General features: G+C 40.3%; 2 protein-coding genes across 3 annotated transcripts in view; one reads left to right on the top strand and one right to left on the bottom strand.

The window, feature by feature from the left end:
- Positions 1-32: 32 nt before the first annotated feature.
- On the bottom strand, positions 33-1,356 carry gpx1a (glutathione peroxidase 1a). The gene is made up of 2 exons (XM_083533482.1): positions 1,037-1,356; positions 33-698 (listed from the first exon to the last, which is right to left on the bottom strand). The coding sequence occupies exons 1-2, from the start codon at positions 1,250-1,252 to the stop codon at positions 348-350; spliced, it is 567 nt and encodes a 188-aa protein (XP_083389608.1). The 5' UTR covers positions 1,253-1,356; the 3' UTR covers positions 33-347.
- A 1,076-nt stretch (positions 1,357-2,432) lies between these two features.
- tex264b (testis expressed 264, ER-phagy receptor b) overlaps positions 2,433-16,512 on the top strand; it is a 45,544-nt gene continuing 31,464 nt past the window's right edge. For both annotated transcript variants that reach the window (XR_014532148.1, XM_083533479.1), the window contains exons 1-2: positions 2,433-3,073; positions 9,370-9,591. Coding sequence is in view for 1 of the 2 variants with exons in the window: in XM_083533479.1 (XP_083389605.1) it covers positions 2,822-3,073; positions 9,370-9,591 (474 nt within the window). In the remaining variant the exon portion in view is untranslated. The remainder of the gene's footprint in view (positions 3,074-9,369; positions 9,592-16,512) is intronic.

The raw sequence follows: 16,512 nt of genomic DNA, 5'->3' as shown, positions 1-16,512 counted from the left end.
AAACAAGACAAACAAAAACATTGAATTCATAATTTTTTGTAAGTGTATCGAGTTTTATTATGGTTGAATGGAGAATCTGAACTCTGCTGTACATGATTAAATTACAGCGTTTAATTATAGGTGTTTACAATCACATCCGACACCACCCTCAATACAGATTTTAAGCGATGCCTTCATACAGTAAACCTCCTACAAAACATCTGACCTCAAACCGAGTCAGCAAAGTCAGCTAGATTCACACTGCCATCTTTCTCCACGTGCAGTCGGTTGATAACACAGGAGTGGCCGAGTTTGCGTCGTTATCGGCTCACAAACCTCCCCTCTGCGTCTCTCCTGCGACAAGATGCTTACTTCACTTTCTTGAGAAGTTCTTCAATGTCGGCCTCGATGTCGCTGGTCAGAAAACTCCTGCTGTAGCGCTTGAACGGCTTCCCATCTGGGCCGATGAGAAACTTCTCAAAGTTCCAGGAGACGTCGTTCCTGCACACGGGACTCCAGATGATGAACAAGGGGTCAGTCATCAGGGCTGTAGGGTTGTCGCTGGGGAAGGGAAGATTCTTTTTGAGGAACACGAACAGGGGGTGCACGTCCTTGCCATTCACGTCGATCTTTTCCAGGAGCTGGAAGAGGGGCTCGAAGCCATTTCCAGGACGGACGTTCTTCAAGCATTTTAGGATCTCTTCATTCTTGCCGTTTTCCTTGTTTTAAAAATTAAAAAAGCACTGGGCTGTTATTACAAAAACACATCACAAAAAGGCATTGCTCAAATCTGAATGATGATTTTTATGGGAATTATCGTTAGAATAATTCCTAATGAAAAAAAGACGAGACTGGGCTGTGGAAGAAACCACAGGGGCAAACAGATTCTAAATGAAATCAATCCTTTTCTAGAATTCTAAAAGATTACAAGTATACAAGTGTACACTGTAAAGTCATGCAGGTGAAATTATCCACAGAATAAAGCTCAATTCTTGGGCTTCTAGTTTACACTAGGGCAAGTTTTTTTCTTGTATATTATGTTATAGAAGGATCTTACCTGATGACCAAACTGGTTGCAGGGAGCTCCCAGTACAACAAGCCCCTTCTCCGAGTATTTGGAGTGGAGCTCATTCATCTGAGTGTAGTCCCTGACCGTCGTGCCTCAGAGAGAAGCCACGTTTTCAACCAGCACCACTTTTCCCTTGAGCGAGGAGAAATTGAGAGTCTCACCTGACAGCAGCTTGGCTGAAAGGTCATAAAAGTTCACAGACATGTTGACAAGAGTAGAGAGAAGCGTGGAATGATGGTCTTTTGCACACTGCTTTAGTTAAAAGATCGTTTGAGGTCAGAGTTTGGGTGAAAGGGTGGAGCCGGGGATGTGCCTGAAAAGAAATAGTTGTTTGTCTCGCGAATCCGTATACCAGAACTATCACAGATCTCCTGGATTATTAGCCAATTATACAGTATTGTAAAATTTCATGTAAGCAATACTTTGACAGTAGTTACTTTTGGTACAGAGCATTCTCTATTACAGAAAATATTTACATAATAAATTTACATATACACTGAAAGTAAACTCAAATAACTAATAGGTACTGTATCTTACTACTATACAGTGTATATACTTCATATTTACATTATACGACCAAAAGGTATTTGTTAAAAGGTTTTCACACAATTAAAAGCAGAAAGCCTTTGCATCATGTAGCTTCACAATTTTACTAACAAAGAGGCCCAAACACTCTTCCAATGCTCTCGACACCCCTTGAACGCTTTTGGGGTGAACTTGTACACTGACTGCATGAGACGCCCTCATCCAACACCTGTACCTGATCTCACACACATCTCTACAGAAATGCTCCATAATCTAGGGGAACATCTTCCTAGCAAGCTACATATCAATGTTTATGGTTTTGGAATTGGCATTTGTAGGCGGCAGTCAAGTTTTCAGATACTTTTGCCCATAAAGTGTTTATATTAGGAAATAATAAACACAATATTTAGTTTTAGAAAATAAAAGTACCAGACTGCACTACTAATCACTGTGGAGGTAAAATATGGTATCTTTGTTTTCTTTTTTATGTGCTTTAACGTGGAAAGGTGCATCTGGTGTACCTAAAGTGCTTACGCAAAAAGATCATTGGTATTACATGAGCGATCCTTATAACAACTGTTAAAGTACATGTTTTTTGTACACATTTATTAATTTTTTCTTTTGAACGCATAACCGATGGAACGGTAATTTGCGTTTCTGCTGCGCAGTATTGATTAGCTCGAATAACTCATCTTTACAAACGGACTGATCCAAAACTTTTTCACTCCGTTAAACTCTCGTTTTTCACCACACCAACAAAACATTTGTATCTGAATATTTATTATTACACAAAGATATATGAACATGAACTGTATATCACGGCTATACAGCGTGCTTACAATTCTCCATGTACCCTGTTTTATGATGGTTCATCCGGTAAAACCGTTACACCGGCCGTGTTCCAAATGTCACCTCACTCCCTATATACATGTCCCGTGAAACATTCGCAAGGTCACTACGTAGTGCCCTACACTAACAGAAGAGGATGCGTTTGGGATCGAGCCCATGCGCCCACGTGTGTTTACGGAAGTTGATCCTTGACAGCAAGCAGGAAAAAAACATTATCCCGATCACGTAGCTGTGATTTTTAAAACCTGTTGCTAGGCAACAACCGTTTAAACGTGTTACCGGAAGTAGACCTCAGATGAAAGTTTGCAGGCAACAGGTTTTCTGAAAGAAGTTAAAACGGTCATTAATAAACAGTGGCTCAGTAGGTTTCTCCTTCATTCCTAAAGATCAGAAGGTGAAATGTCGGATTTTCTGGTCTGGGCTCTCACTGGGTTCTTCTTGCTGCTGCTGAGCTTCTCAGTGTATGCGGTGTATTCCGGCCTGCTGACAAAGATCCACATTAGCACAGGCTCCTCTCCGGTTAAAAGCATCACTGTGGCTTATAAATACCGAGAAGGTCCTTACAGAGAGTCCGGGCTGCTGTTCGCTGAGAGCTGCAAAATTGCACCAGAGCTGCCCACTGTAGGAGTCTTCTATGATGATCCAAAGAAGGTGAGGGGAGACACACTTCATTTAGTCCTCCATGTACCCATACAGAGGTGACATCATGGTGTTGGTGGTGGTGCAGGGCTGCATTGCCACTTCATAGCTTGATCCTGAGCTCTGTGTCTGTTGAAAGTGCTCTGCATGTTCTCCTCATCTCCATGTGGGGTTCATCTGGGTTCTTACACCCCAGGTGTCTTTATGCAGTGGTATCAAAAGAACAAGAAAGTACTTTATTTAACTTTGTCTGCGTTCCTGATACTTATGGAATGTGTCCTGGAAGTCTTCTTATTTTTTTTTTTAACCTTCTGCGATTTGCGCCGGATTCCGAAACGGCAGCCTTTGAGCTGAATCTTTATTTTCCAGAAGAAGGCGAAGTCCGCAGGAGCCAAATCTGGTGAGTAGGGTGGGTGTGAAAGTGAATATAGCGTTTGAGAAGAGCTCGGTGACAGATGGTCAGAATAGCAGTCGTGGTAACGCAAGTGGTCAGAATAACACCAGTTGCACAGCTCCCGATGTACACAGTCTTTTGGCACATGGACTTATGAAGGTCGGTGTCCCCTGTGACTGTGCGTGCAGCCTCGTGCTGCCATCTGTTGGCGTGCTACAAAACTGGTCTCGAAATGTTTTGATACCACCTCGTACAGAGACACCACTATGTGGAGCTGTTGGAACAGTAATCCCAGAGTAACGATCTCTATGGCGTGTACATGTGAAGATTTTTGCTGTGTGTGTGATTTTTTCAGATATAGGAAAAAATGAGCATATCTGATGTAGTTTGGCTTCATTTACACATCATTTGCTCTTTCTAATTGAGATAAATGATGGGAAATTTGTGCCAGGACTTGAATACACTCACAAAACACAGCAAATAGATGCGCAATAACACAATGATATGGAGGTGATTTAAGTGTTTGTTAAATATTTATATAATAAAAAATGGTCATTAATTATATTCGGTTGTTTATATTTATAGTCGTGTCCCAAATTGAAATGCATTATAAATACTTTGCAATAAAAAAAGATCATAATCAGAAGCTTTTGCGATTCTGAAAATGGAAAAATACGGGGGGGTTTTCCAGAGAGATTTGAGATTGTTAAAGTTATGACTCTAGAAAATCACACGCTTCTGTTGAACCTTGTTTTGTAAGACTGATGTGGATCAATAAACTTCTTCCACTTAGAGGGTGAGGATAAAGTCATTTGAAAGCTTATTAAAGTCTTCGAAACACTTTGAACTTAAATTTGAACTTGAAACTTTGAACTCTGGATTGCAGGCTTAAACTTTAAGATCATTTTAGATCATTGCTGCGTGAATTCACGATTTTGTCATATCAGCTAAAGGGTGTAAAGGTTGGTCTCATCCCTCATGAAGATTCATGCGTGCTTAGTAATTCTGCTCATTTTTCCTTTCCACTTTCACTCCATGCCCATTTCCGCATCCATTGGCTGGGGCTGTTGCCATGGCACCAACGTGTCCACCTCATTTTAGCAGAAATCCCTGCTGGAATGCAGCGTGAGTTGGACTGACAGCTCCTGTGTTCCCGGACTGAAAGGCTTTTTGTCGTTGGCACTTTCTCAATTTTTTCCCAGGTCTCCAATTAGCGGACGGCCCAAACTGCTTCTGCGCGGGGCCACGGATAAATCTTAATCCAGCTTTTCAAATTGGTCTAATGATCCCAGCTCGTTAGCAAAGGGGCCTGGAGCACCACTGCCAATCTCAAGGTCAGAAGCCTCAAAAGAAAGAGAGGGAGAGAAAGAAGTGAGAAAGAGAGAGTAAGGAAGAGAGTATCTGTCTGCCCTTAGGCGCTTCTCTTCATTACGCTATAAAATACAGCGGAGATGGAGGAGGATCACGGACGTCGAGCTGGTTCTCGCAGGGGAGAAAAATCAGGAAACGTGTGAGACCGTAGAGTTTCCTCACCCCAATACTTCGCTCATGTGAATAAAATGAAGGGTCTGCAGAATAAGGTATCTCTCCAACTCTCCAGCTGGAGTATCATGTCCGCTAATTGCTACGCTCTGTCAATCAAAGCACAAGGAGGACAAGCACAGCAGGATGCTCCGTCAGTGTGGCCTGCTGTCAGTTTCACTGCCAGTGTCTAGTGGAGGAAAGAAATGAAAAACCGAACAGATGTAGATACGGGTGCCGCTTCGGCCCCGAGCCATCTGGATTCCTGCAGACATCTGCAGCTTCCGCATGGAATTCCGTGAAGACGGATTAAATTGCTTGGATGCTTTGGAAGATTTTTAGAGTCAAACCTTGTGTACTGTCCTCATAACACACCGCCCTTTAATCGCCACAGACGGGGCATGTGGATGATCTGTGCAGCTTCTTGACAAGTGCACTGGTTTCATGCTGAAACTGTACTCTTCCACCGCCTTCACAAACCTACGCTTTTCCCCACATTCACCATCTTACCTACTATTTGTTTACAGCAGGACTCCTGGAACAGAAATGTTCACTATATAGTCAAACGATGTGTATACAGCTTTCAAAATAAGGCATTTTGTGTAGACCTGGCAAACCACATGTCACAAATCTATCCAAAGAACATTTTTAGCACACTAAACAGAACCTTCTAGACATTTCCTTTAAGAAAAAACACAATAACAGGTCTTGCAAACAGAATAACATATAATAGCATGTAATAATATTTATTAATGTCACTGATTACATAATCATATGAGATAAATGATAGATGTAATAATTGTTAAAAGGCTAGCAAAGTAAAAATGTATGTATTAGAGATTAACTGATTTTTTTAATTAAGTTTTGTCCATTAATTGGCACTTGTAGTTGATAGCTGGAACTATCAGCAAAAATCCATACCAATAGTTTTTCCGGCTTCCGGTCCACTGTCATTACAAGAGTGGCCTCTAGAGGTGATTCACTGACACCACGTGCTGTTTGTTTTTAATAATATATTTCTTATTCATAATTTATTAATTATATAATTATATTCATTAATTAATATGAATATTATTTCATTAGCACATTTTTATGTTTTTTTGTCATTAAGTTCTACTTTTACAGTACAATTTTTACAGTAATATGTTTTATTTTTTATTCATTATCCATTTTTAAAACTATCAATTGATTAACTGGTTTTCGACAAGGACGATCCAACCTAGTTATCAATATCGGTAACATGCACCATCAGTCCACTTCTAATCAATATATAATAATAATATAATAGAATCATAATTAAATGAAAAAAAATGTATCAATATTTCGATACACTTTCTTCTATAACTAATCAATCCCTTTTTAATATGCCATTTTTACATTAAAGTAAAAAACTACTAAAAGTGCATCTCAACCAGGTGCTGGTTTTCTGAATAAAACCATTCCATATCTCTAGTTGAGACTAATTATTACCCTGAGTGATGTAGCTGAGGCTGAGGAACTGTCAGAGCCAGAATTCCCACAGAGCATTGCTGGCAAGTCTACACCCAGCTCTCTTACTTTCCAATTAGAATTATACATGCAGGTCTCTTTTGGTGTAGAATTACTCTGTTTTGTTCTAATAGAAAGTAAATCATTAGAATTTAAGCCACTCCTACTTTGAGTTTAAATACAGATCCTGATATTTAGTGCAGTAAACAGATCCAGAGCATTACTTTCCAGTCTCCTATCTAATGCTGTATTCAGATTGGAGCCAAGACATTGTGTCGGACTCAGCAGGGGTTAGAGTGAGACAAACGACCGCTCGATGACCGAGTGCGATTAAATCGGTTTAACCTGTGACATCTTTACCTGATTTTCTTCACCTCGCATTCATCACTTAGAGTGAAATGACCCAATCTGGTCTTCTACACTCCTCCCATGTCCTCTTTCTACTTCCTGGAGTGGTGGTTACACACCGTACTTTCTCCCCTGGGCATGCTTTAAGTGTGTGTGTGTGTGTGTGTGTGTGTGTGTGTGTGTGCATCATCTTTTAGAGCATAATCTCTCCCTCTCTAAAGATGGCAGCTGGGCATCTGTCTGCAGCCGGCATACTCTCAGCAATTAGAGATGTGAAATATTATTAGTGTCCTCCCAACACACACACACACACACACACACACACACGGTGCCACCTGTGCATGCTACATTTCTTTATTAAATCCTGCTTGTGTTTTAAATTATTTCATCTCACTCTCCATGCTGCTTTTCCGATGAAGCGGCTGGTCCTCATTAGGCCACTTTTCTCTTGGTGACTCATCCCGTCTGTGTGTGTGTGTGTGTGTGTGTGTGTGTGTGTGTGTGTGTGTGTGTGTGTGTGTGTGTGGAACTGAAGGCTGGTTGTTTCAGCCCCCAGCTGAGTACTGAGAGGAGGTAGATGCGGAGAGGAGTGTGTTTACACCTGAAGAGGACTTCTTTCAAGATCGTAAGAAAGGGCTTTGCTAATTGACGCCTCGAGGCGCATGGCTTTTTTGCCGGCTTGGTGAAGCGACGAGTTCACGGCAGCGACGATTTGGAAGTTTCACTGAAGGTTTGGTTGTTTCCAAGTTCACGCTTAGGGCGCATGTCTCTTACTTTAGGCCTAATAACAAAGGAAAGAATAGTGGAAAAATACAAAGGCAGGCTTTCTCCTGTGGCCTTTGTACAAGTTCTTCGACAGAAAAATAAGTGGTTGCAAAATGTGTCTATAAAAACATTTTTCCCAACACTTTCTGCCTGAATGACCTTTCTCTTCTTTTGGGAAATCTTTATTCATCACTGGTGAACAGTGAGGAAGTAAATGTAAGTCGCCACTGTATTCAAGTCACTTTTTCACATATCTGTACTTTAATTAGGCGTTTCCATTTGGAAGATTTTTTTAATTGACTTAATTTCAAAGTCAAATACCCCACTTTTTACTCAACTACATTTTGTGAAATCAGTCAGTTCTTTTTATTAATGAGGAAATAAAACGTAACTGGTGAAACACGCAGCGATTCACCAATCAGTGTCGAGCGCTCGCTCTGTTATGAACTTGTTTTGATTGGTGCTTGGTGTATCTACTGATCACCAACATACAGTTCAGCATCAGTTCAACATCAAGCAGAACATTTAGAGAGGAATAAATGATGAAGAAACTCCAGACTCAAACTCGCTACAACACACGTGACCTCATTTACACGATCAGTGTGCTAAGAGTCACATTCGAGTCTTTTCACATAAACTGAGGTGATTAAGTAAAGAGTCTTGTGATAAAAATGATAACAGGAACATTATAGTTATAATAAATCATAATACTTTGGATACTTAAATTCATTAGAAGGCAAAAACATGTAATTTTACTTAAGAGAAAGTTTAAAGGGAGCATTTTTACTGGACTCACATTTTAGCTTAATATAAGTACATGGTTTGTGTATTAGTGACACATGTGGTTTTCACATTTTTAAAATGTTGTATCAAACAGCTAATTAAATAATAAATAAGAAAATGGACGCCAATAGACATAGTCGTTCTTTTGCTGGACCTTCAAATCCATTTGATAGAATATCATGTACTACACAGCGACCGCTTTCTACAGTCTTTTCTTTGCTTGATGTACTTCTTGCAATTCAGTTTCCTTTCAGTTTATCTTTCTAATCATTCCGTATTACATTCGATTCGACTCCACATTGTTAGTGTATGGAAGAAATCTGAAACTCCTGTAAAGAGGGTGAGATTATAAATGGTTTTGGTATTCAGTTCCACACAGAAGTGTAATAGTTAAGTCTGTAGTGTATTGCCTCAGCAGGAAGGTGAGTCATAGACTTAGCAGATGTTGGATACCGCAAGTCTCACGGTTTCCAGGTGAGATTATTTACGACAGCAGGAAGGATATTCTGAAGTGTAGATCATTTAGGGATGACGTACAGGAACAGCAGAGGTGAAAATACAGCAATCTGGATCAATCCTGAGAGAAGAGCTCCTTCTCCATATTACAGTCTCACAACAACCCAGCATCCAGTCAGGCATTAGGGACGAACAGGAAAGAAAGAAAGGTCCTTTATACTTGTCACATGTCCTTTACAGCACAATTAAATTCTTTCTTCACATATGCCACTGATGTTAGGAAGTTGGGGTCAGAGCGCAGGGTCAGCCATGATGCACATCACCTGGAGCACAGAGGCTTAAGGACCTCCCTCATGGGCACCAAGAGTGGCAGCTTGGCGATACCAGGGGCTTGAACCCCCAACCTTCCGCTAAGTAACCCAGAGCATTAACTACTGATCAGAGACCAGCAATAGGTCACTTACGACTTGAACCAATGCTCTTTGAATGACTTTCATTGACTGTATATACATATATATGTGTGTGTGTGTGTGTGTGTGTGTGTGTATTTCAGGTGCCTGGTCTGGAATGTCGCTGTGCCGTAGGCAGTATCCTGAGCGAGGGTGATCAGAGACCCAGTGCAGAACTTCAGGAGCTCTATGAAAAGTTAGGCTTTCGCATCTTCACTTTCCCCGAGGTCACCCACGTGGTCTCATCTTGTTTCCCCTACCGGACCCGACTCTCTATCATCCTGGGAGTGTACAGGGTTTACCCACAACTTGCCTGCTATATTAAGGTAAGCTTAACTATATTACGGTTTTCACCTGATATAGATGTGTTGGGTTGAGAGATCGGAACCCGCGATTATCACATCCTTCACTCGACTAGAAGTAGAAATACTCATGTTATAAAAGACTCTGGTAAAAGTTGAAGAACTGACTATACTTTTTCACTCAAGTTAAAGTAAAGAATTCTGGGCTCTGACACGTAGACATTATTACTACCTGTTTTAGTGTCACGCTGGTAACTGGACCTCTTTATTTATATATCTGAAGATCCACCATATAGAACACAAGTAGAGAAAAGATGATGATGATGATCAGGTGATCTGGAATGTCTCTGTTCTCAGTCATGTTTACATCACTGACTCCCTCTGTCTCATCCACGTTAACCCCAGACATCTTGTTGCTTTCTGCCTGCTTTGTTGACTAGTCTACATCTGTGGTGTGTGAGAGCCAGGAAATTATACACCAGTGGTAGATTGAAAAAGCCGTGCAATGACAAGAAACAGGTTGATGGGATGAAAACGGTGCGCAATGAGAAGAAAAAACATTGATCATGTCACACAATAGATTAAAACTAAAGTAATTTGTTTGAAAATCTAAGAAGTAGAAAGTACAGATATTTGTGTAAAAATTGTAATGAGTGAAAGTAAATTACTAATAGCAGAAAAATGTACTTGAGTACAGTAACTTAGTATTTGTACTTTGTTACTTTCCACCTTTGAGAATAATTAAGGCTGAAAATTGAGGCTGGTGGTCACCGTCACCTACGCCTTTAACTTCACCAGTGGTTGCTTTTCAATCTAGCTTCATAATGCAAGTTTCAATACAGTTACCAGAGCTGGGGTTCTCTAGACACATTATCCCTAATTACTTGGACATATGTTAAGAAGTCTGAGCTCCTAGTCTAGATTCTGACCTTTTACATTGCTGGAGATGGAGGTGAGTGAACCTCTCAGAACTGGAAAGTGAGACCTAGTGAAGTCTGCATTTACACAGACAATGACTGCTTTTTACAATCCATCATGTAATGTGTAAAATCGTGTATTCTGTCCAAAGTATCAACAACATACTTAAAGGATTTGCAGCATACTACTCTCCAAAAAGTTAAAATCTGTATTTAATTTATAAACACTAATACATAAGAATGTCCCATGTTTTATTTAATCTTACTCGACTCTATTGTTGTCAGCAAATGAGACACGTGCGTCTGTTAACGCAAAACGAACGCGTGGATAAATAAACATATAAATATGTAACCTCCAATAAATAGCTTTTACTTGATCAAAACCGACTCACGTCCGATGCTATTGCGGGTTGTGGATATACATGTGGCTCTACACACCAGTAATGTTAACAGACTTAACATGGTCCACCAGGAATCCTGTTCAAATCACCTCCTTTAATTAAAACATCGCTGCTGGAGATGAAGCCTGAATTTCAAACAGGATTGCTGCTCAAGAAACGTTATGCCAGTGGCATGGTGGTGTGTGTGTGTGTGTGTGTGTGTGTGTGTGTGTGTGTGTGTGTGTGTGTGTGTGTGTGTGTGGATGAGAGATATGATGCTTGGTCATGGGCTGGTGTCACTCGGTGCTGCCTTGCTGTTTGGGTTGGATGAGTCCACATCAGATTCCACCCCATTTAAAAACAGTATGAAATTGATTCCTGTGCAGATTCCTGGATGAAACAGTACAAATCTGTGCTTAAATTGAAAAAATCTATTTTGAATTCCACATGCTTTGTAGGCACGAGATCATGCCTTAAAATAAAACTCCGCAACTGATCCGGACGATGAGACTCGAAGTTCAACCAAAAAATGCAAGTCGATCTAATTGGACGTGAAATCCAGTAGTCCTTCAATTAGACTACAAATGTTAATTGAGTGCCTGTATTTCTTTGCGGGAGTCAAGTTGCGAGTTCGGAGGCGAATTAATCCTTCTAAAGGCCGACTGTGACCTGCGGTGAATAATAATGGGGAGATTTCTCCGATCTGGCGCTGTCAGAACACAGCTGTCTCAGGGACGACCTTTTCACAGCCATCCTTGAGTGGCAGTTTACTTTAGAAGAACAGATTTAATTTTGCTCTCTCTTTTGAACCTTTCACCCATTAAAAAAAAAATAAAAATGAAAGAAAAGCAAAAAGGGTATGGTCATGCATAGCCTCTAATTTCAGTCAATATAATATCACAGAACCAGACACTTGATCCAGGACTGTGGATTTCAGTCTTCTTTCTCATAGAGCTCCGACTTGTATTATTTTATCCACAGACTAAATGTGGATGTAACACAAGACTGGACATGTGTGTGTGCATTTGATAAATAGCGCCATACGTGGCAAACTAATTAGTCCTTACACAAGTGTGACCATGAGTAATGAGGCACAGATTTAACTCAGGAACTTTAGTCCAGATTGCAGCAATATAAGTGATTTCAGTTCCTCGAACCTCAATAGTCCGGATTAGATATGTATGTGCATGATTTTTGAGAGGGTACAGTTTGTACATGCTGTAAAGCAATAAACAGAGTCCTGAAGACTTTGTAGGCTTGGTGCTGCACTGACGTTATAATAAGACTAGAAAAAAATGCAGCTAGTCGACCTGTTACAAAGTGCTCACACTGGAGACTGCTTACAAAAATTATGCATGCCTCCTCACGGAAAACGCCATTAGATTTTCTCAGGATTTTTGAAACACAGAGAAGACTGATGGTTTGAGAAAGGATTATAGGAGGCCATCTATGTCCAGGTGGAAAATCCTTCTCTCGACAGAGGTGGAAGTTTTAGACACAACCTGTCTCCTGTTTTTCATGCTGCTCTTTTGTACATTTCCAAGAAGACCAAGACCTTGTTACCCCCCTACACTTCTATACTGCTAATTCATCCATCCCCAAGAAGATACAGATTCCATACAGATCTTTCGTCCATCCCTAAGAAGATCATTACCCCCCATACCATCCTAACAACTCCCCTTACTCCTGACTCCTCCCTCCCTCCCTCCCTCCCCACTTTCACCTCCCACTTGTCCCTTAACGAGACTTTCCAGGGAGGAGAGGATCCTTGACCCTGGAGGATACAAATTTAAATTCAATTCAAGTTTATTTCTAGAGCACTTTTTCGCAATATTCATTGTCTCATAGCAGCTTTACAGAATGTAAGACTTTTAGAACAAAACTGCTGAATGATGTGAATTGACCCCTGATGATGAAGCCTGGTGCGAAGGTGGCAGGGAAAAAACTCCCATTAGATGGTATGAGGAAAAAACCTTGAGAGAAACCAGATTTAAAAGAGGAACCCAAGGCCACCAAGAGTGGGATTATCAATCATTAAAACATTACAAACACCAGAGAGTGAGAAATATCCTGAGCAACAGAGTGTGTGATTATGAGTCATGTCCTTTCTATAGTTTTCGACAATCAGTTGAAGTTGTGGATACAGGAGCTCCTTAGCAACTCCTTAATTAGCTCAACATCTGAGATCATTATAGATTCAACACCAACTCCTCCAAGTCTGAGCCTTTGAATGTTCAATGATGGAGGAACAGTAGATATAAAAGGTGGTTTATCCTTAATGTCTGAAATCTGTATGAAGTGGCATCCCACTGGAGCTGGTACATCTCTAGATGGCTTGACATGACATGAGGTGGGACAGAATTGGAGCTGGCGGATGCCTTCGTGGGATTTGTGGAATCCTGCCAATTTCCCTCAGACTGAAGAAGCTGCTCGGATGAGTAGTGAAACGTGAATGTAAATGCAAACCAGAAACTTGTCATGGAATGGTGTCCAGTTCTGTTATAGAGTTCATAAAGTCTTTAGATTCTAAAAAAGATTAGAGAACAGCAAACACTGACCTTAAACTATAAATCTGACCTTCATCTTTGTTCCTTGTCAGGAGTTACTCTGAGGGTTCTGGGAGGCAGGTCTTTTAGGAACCAATGAGATTGTTGTACACTAAATTCCAGCAATATACAATATTTACAGTACCTATAACAGTGTGTGTGTGTGTGTGTGTGTGTGTTTGTGAGAATATTTTAAGCGGAGAGACTTGTTCGACGGATTTGTGGTGTGCAGTGGACAATCGGTCCCACAAGATTTCCTCCACCCCTCTGTTGTCGTGGCTACCGATTACCGCCTTACCATTCTAATTTCATGCTGGAGATCATCTATAACGTGTTGGAACACAGGAAGAGCTCGGTGTGTATGTGATAAAGTGTTCACGGCCTTTGATTGCAACCTTTTTTGTACAGGGGTTCTGTCGCACTCTTCGTCTCTATCACAGACAATTTCATGCATTTTCCCTGGATTTGATTTATTATTTATTTTTTAATTACATCTGAGCAAAAATGGATGTTTGTTTCACCTGTACACACACCGGTTTGATAGTTTTACCTCAGGAAATTTCGTAGCATTGATTTTTTTTATGCTTCACAAACGAAGAACTATGCCCCGCTTTCATTTTACTTTAAAACCGCATTGTGGCTTGTTATACGTTTGAACTTCTACATAACTTTAGAACAAAAAGTTCTACTAATACAGAGTTCAATGTGTGTATTTTATTTTTTTATATATAAAACAAATTACCAAATATATGCAGGTAGAGATCTAAAGTAGAGGTCGACCAATATGGGTTTTTCTCTGGCAGATGTGACATATGTTGCCTATTTTTTTGCCCGATATGTTTGGACAATTTTACTACAGTTAATTATTAAGTAGTGATAAAGAAATTTTTTTAAATGAAACATTTATTGAACAATTCAATCCTCTCCAATCAGTCGGCGAGAAAAAGAGAACGCCGATTGGCTATTGCCGAATACTGACTACTGCCACCTGCTGGTATGGGAGAGTTCTGTTCTCTCACGCAAGTGCAGTTTGGCGTGTCAGATGTACCTGCCTAATAATCTGCCTAATTTACAGCACAATTGGCGTATGGCAATCAATTTATTAATTGGATTTATCGGTTGACCTTTTATCTGAAGTGCTTAATTCATTAAACCCAAACCAGCATCAGACGATGGACTTAACCACACAAATCGAAACGCAATGAAACTGACCTATTGTATATAGTACTAGCTTTTACTTTCTCATCGTTTTTGTCCCAAGGACACTAATGCACTCCAGACATGTCAGGAAGATAAATCTGTGTAAATAGTGCTTATTAATATTGCTTATAAGGATCCATTTATCGATGCAAAAGGTTTTTCCTCTGCTGATGGTTTTGTGTCCATAATGTTGTTGGAATGTATGTTTGTCAGTACTGAAGCATGATCAATGCTCCTTCCTGCACTTTAAGGACAGATTCATATGTGTTTAGTGTTTAGTAGTATTGCAAGCCTCTGTGTCCCAGCTCAGAAAAAAAGGGACTTTCAACTTCTGTCAGAAGATGAATAAGATTAAATAAATAAAAAAAAAGCTTTCTTTTCTTTTCTGACTTCTTCTCCAGTCCAGCTTCGTTCATCATCTCTTTCTATCTCCCTCTGTCTCTTCTTCAGCGAGTACAGGAACAGTGTTAGTGGACCTGGACTTTGTTTTGGAAGAGGGGAGAATATCTTTTTTTTTTTTCTTTCCCCCAAATGCCACGGTGACATTTCGGCATGATCGCTGGATCTCGGCTGTAGATTATCGGCAAAAGATGACAACAACATGAAACCAACCTTCCTGCTGGCTGCCTATCAAAAGCCTCCTGATGCTAATAGACTGTTAATGCCACACGACGGGAGAGAAGAGAGGAGCGCGTGGGCCGCGGAGCGTCTGCCGCCATTGGTATCCGAGAAGCGTTTTTTTTTTATCCTGAAATGAGGAAAATGCAATAGTTACTCAGAATGTGATAATTCCCACTGAGCGTCTTCGCCTGTCTAGACGTGTCATGCTGTAGCCCTGTGACAGAGCTGTTTGTTTTTGGCCTCGTGGGAGGAATATAACTCTGAGTGCCGAGATAAATTCAAGAAGAATGAAATGTTCGCGTTTGTTTTAGCACTCGCCATTTCATTTGGAAGATTTAAGTCACTAGGAACGAGTTTCTGTGCACAGCAATCAAAAAATTTACAGGCTGCTTCTAATTAAACAACAAGAAAAAACAACAACAACCAACTCTGCTTAATATTTCAGAGACTATGCTAATGTAACAGATAGCTATCATAAACTTATTCTGTATTTCTCGTTCTTAAATATTAGTATTGTTAAAATAAAACAAAAAAATACCATGAACCTATATTTTGTCACAGACATAATCTGAGATAGCTAGGCATGCTCACTAGCAGGGTCCACATTTTCCACGTATAAGGTACAGTCCCAGCTTCCCAGTCTTAGCTACAGTATCTTCCCAGCTTTTCATCATATAGATCTATGCTAAGCTAACTGGCCAACCGAAACTCAAAATTAAAAGCGATCATGACGAGAGGTGTGTGTGAAAGTGTGGCGTAGCTTCCCTCACCCCACCCCGAGCTTTTCCGAATCCATCAAACAGTTCATCACAGCAACATTAACCAATCACTGTGCCTTTGAACTCATGTTTGAGTAAAAAAAAAAAAAAGTTAAATCACTTTACTCAGATGCTACATCTACACTAATCCAGATCAGTTTGAACATGTTTTTTGTCTAGAATCACTCAGAAGACAGAAACGGAGAGAAAAATATGCGTTTTCAAACGAAAACGTATTAGTGTGGACATGTCCTCTGAATCCATAGGAACAGGCGGAAATTGAATAAATGGCAGGCAAAATTGACGTTATAGTTGTAGTGCCCATAACTGAGTCGATGCCAAGGTAAATGTTCCGAGTGAAGATCTGGAAACGTCCCGAAAAATCTTTTGCATCCAACCTAAAAGAGGAAACGACTTTGTAAACGTTCCAATTATTAAAGGGATCGTAACAACGTGGCGGCAGGTTTTTGTAATCCCTCAAACATGAAGCCTGTCGGAGTTTGTGGAAATATTGATAGATTCA

This window comes from Silurus aristotelis (genome assembly GCF_946808225.1).
Source record: "Silurus aristotelis genome assembly, chromosome: 28".
In the NCBI taxonomy this organism is placed as follows: Eukaryota; Metazoa; Chordata; class Actinopteri; order Siluriformes; family Siluridae; genus Silurus; species Silurus aristotelis.
The sequence above is the reverse complement of the archived record's forward strand: the minus strand, read 5'-3'. Positions and strand labels throughout refer to the sequence as shown.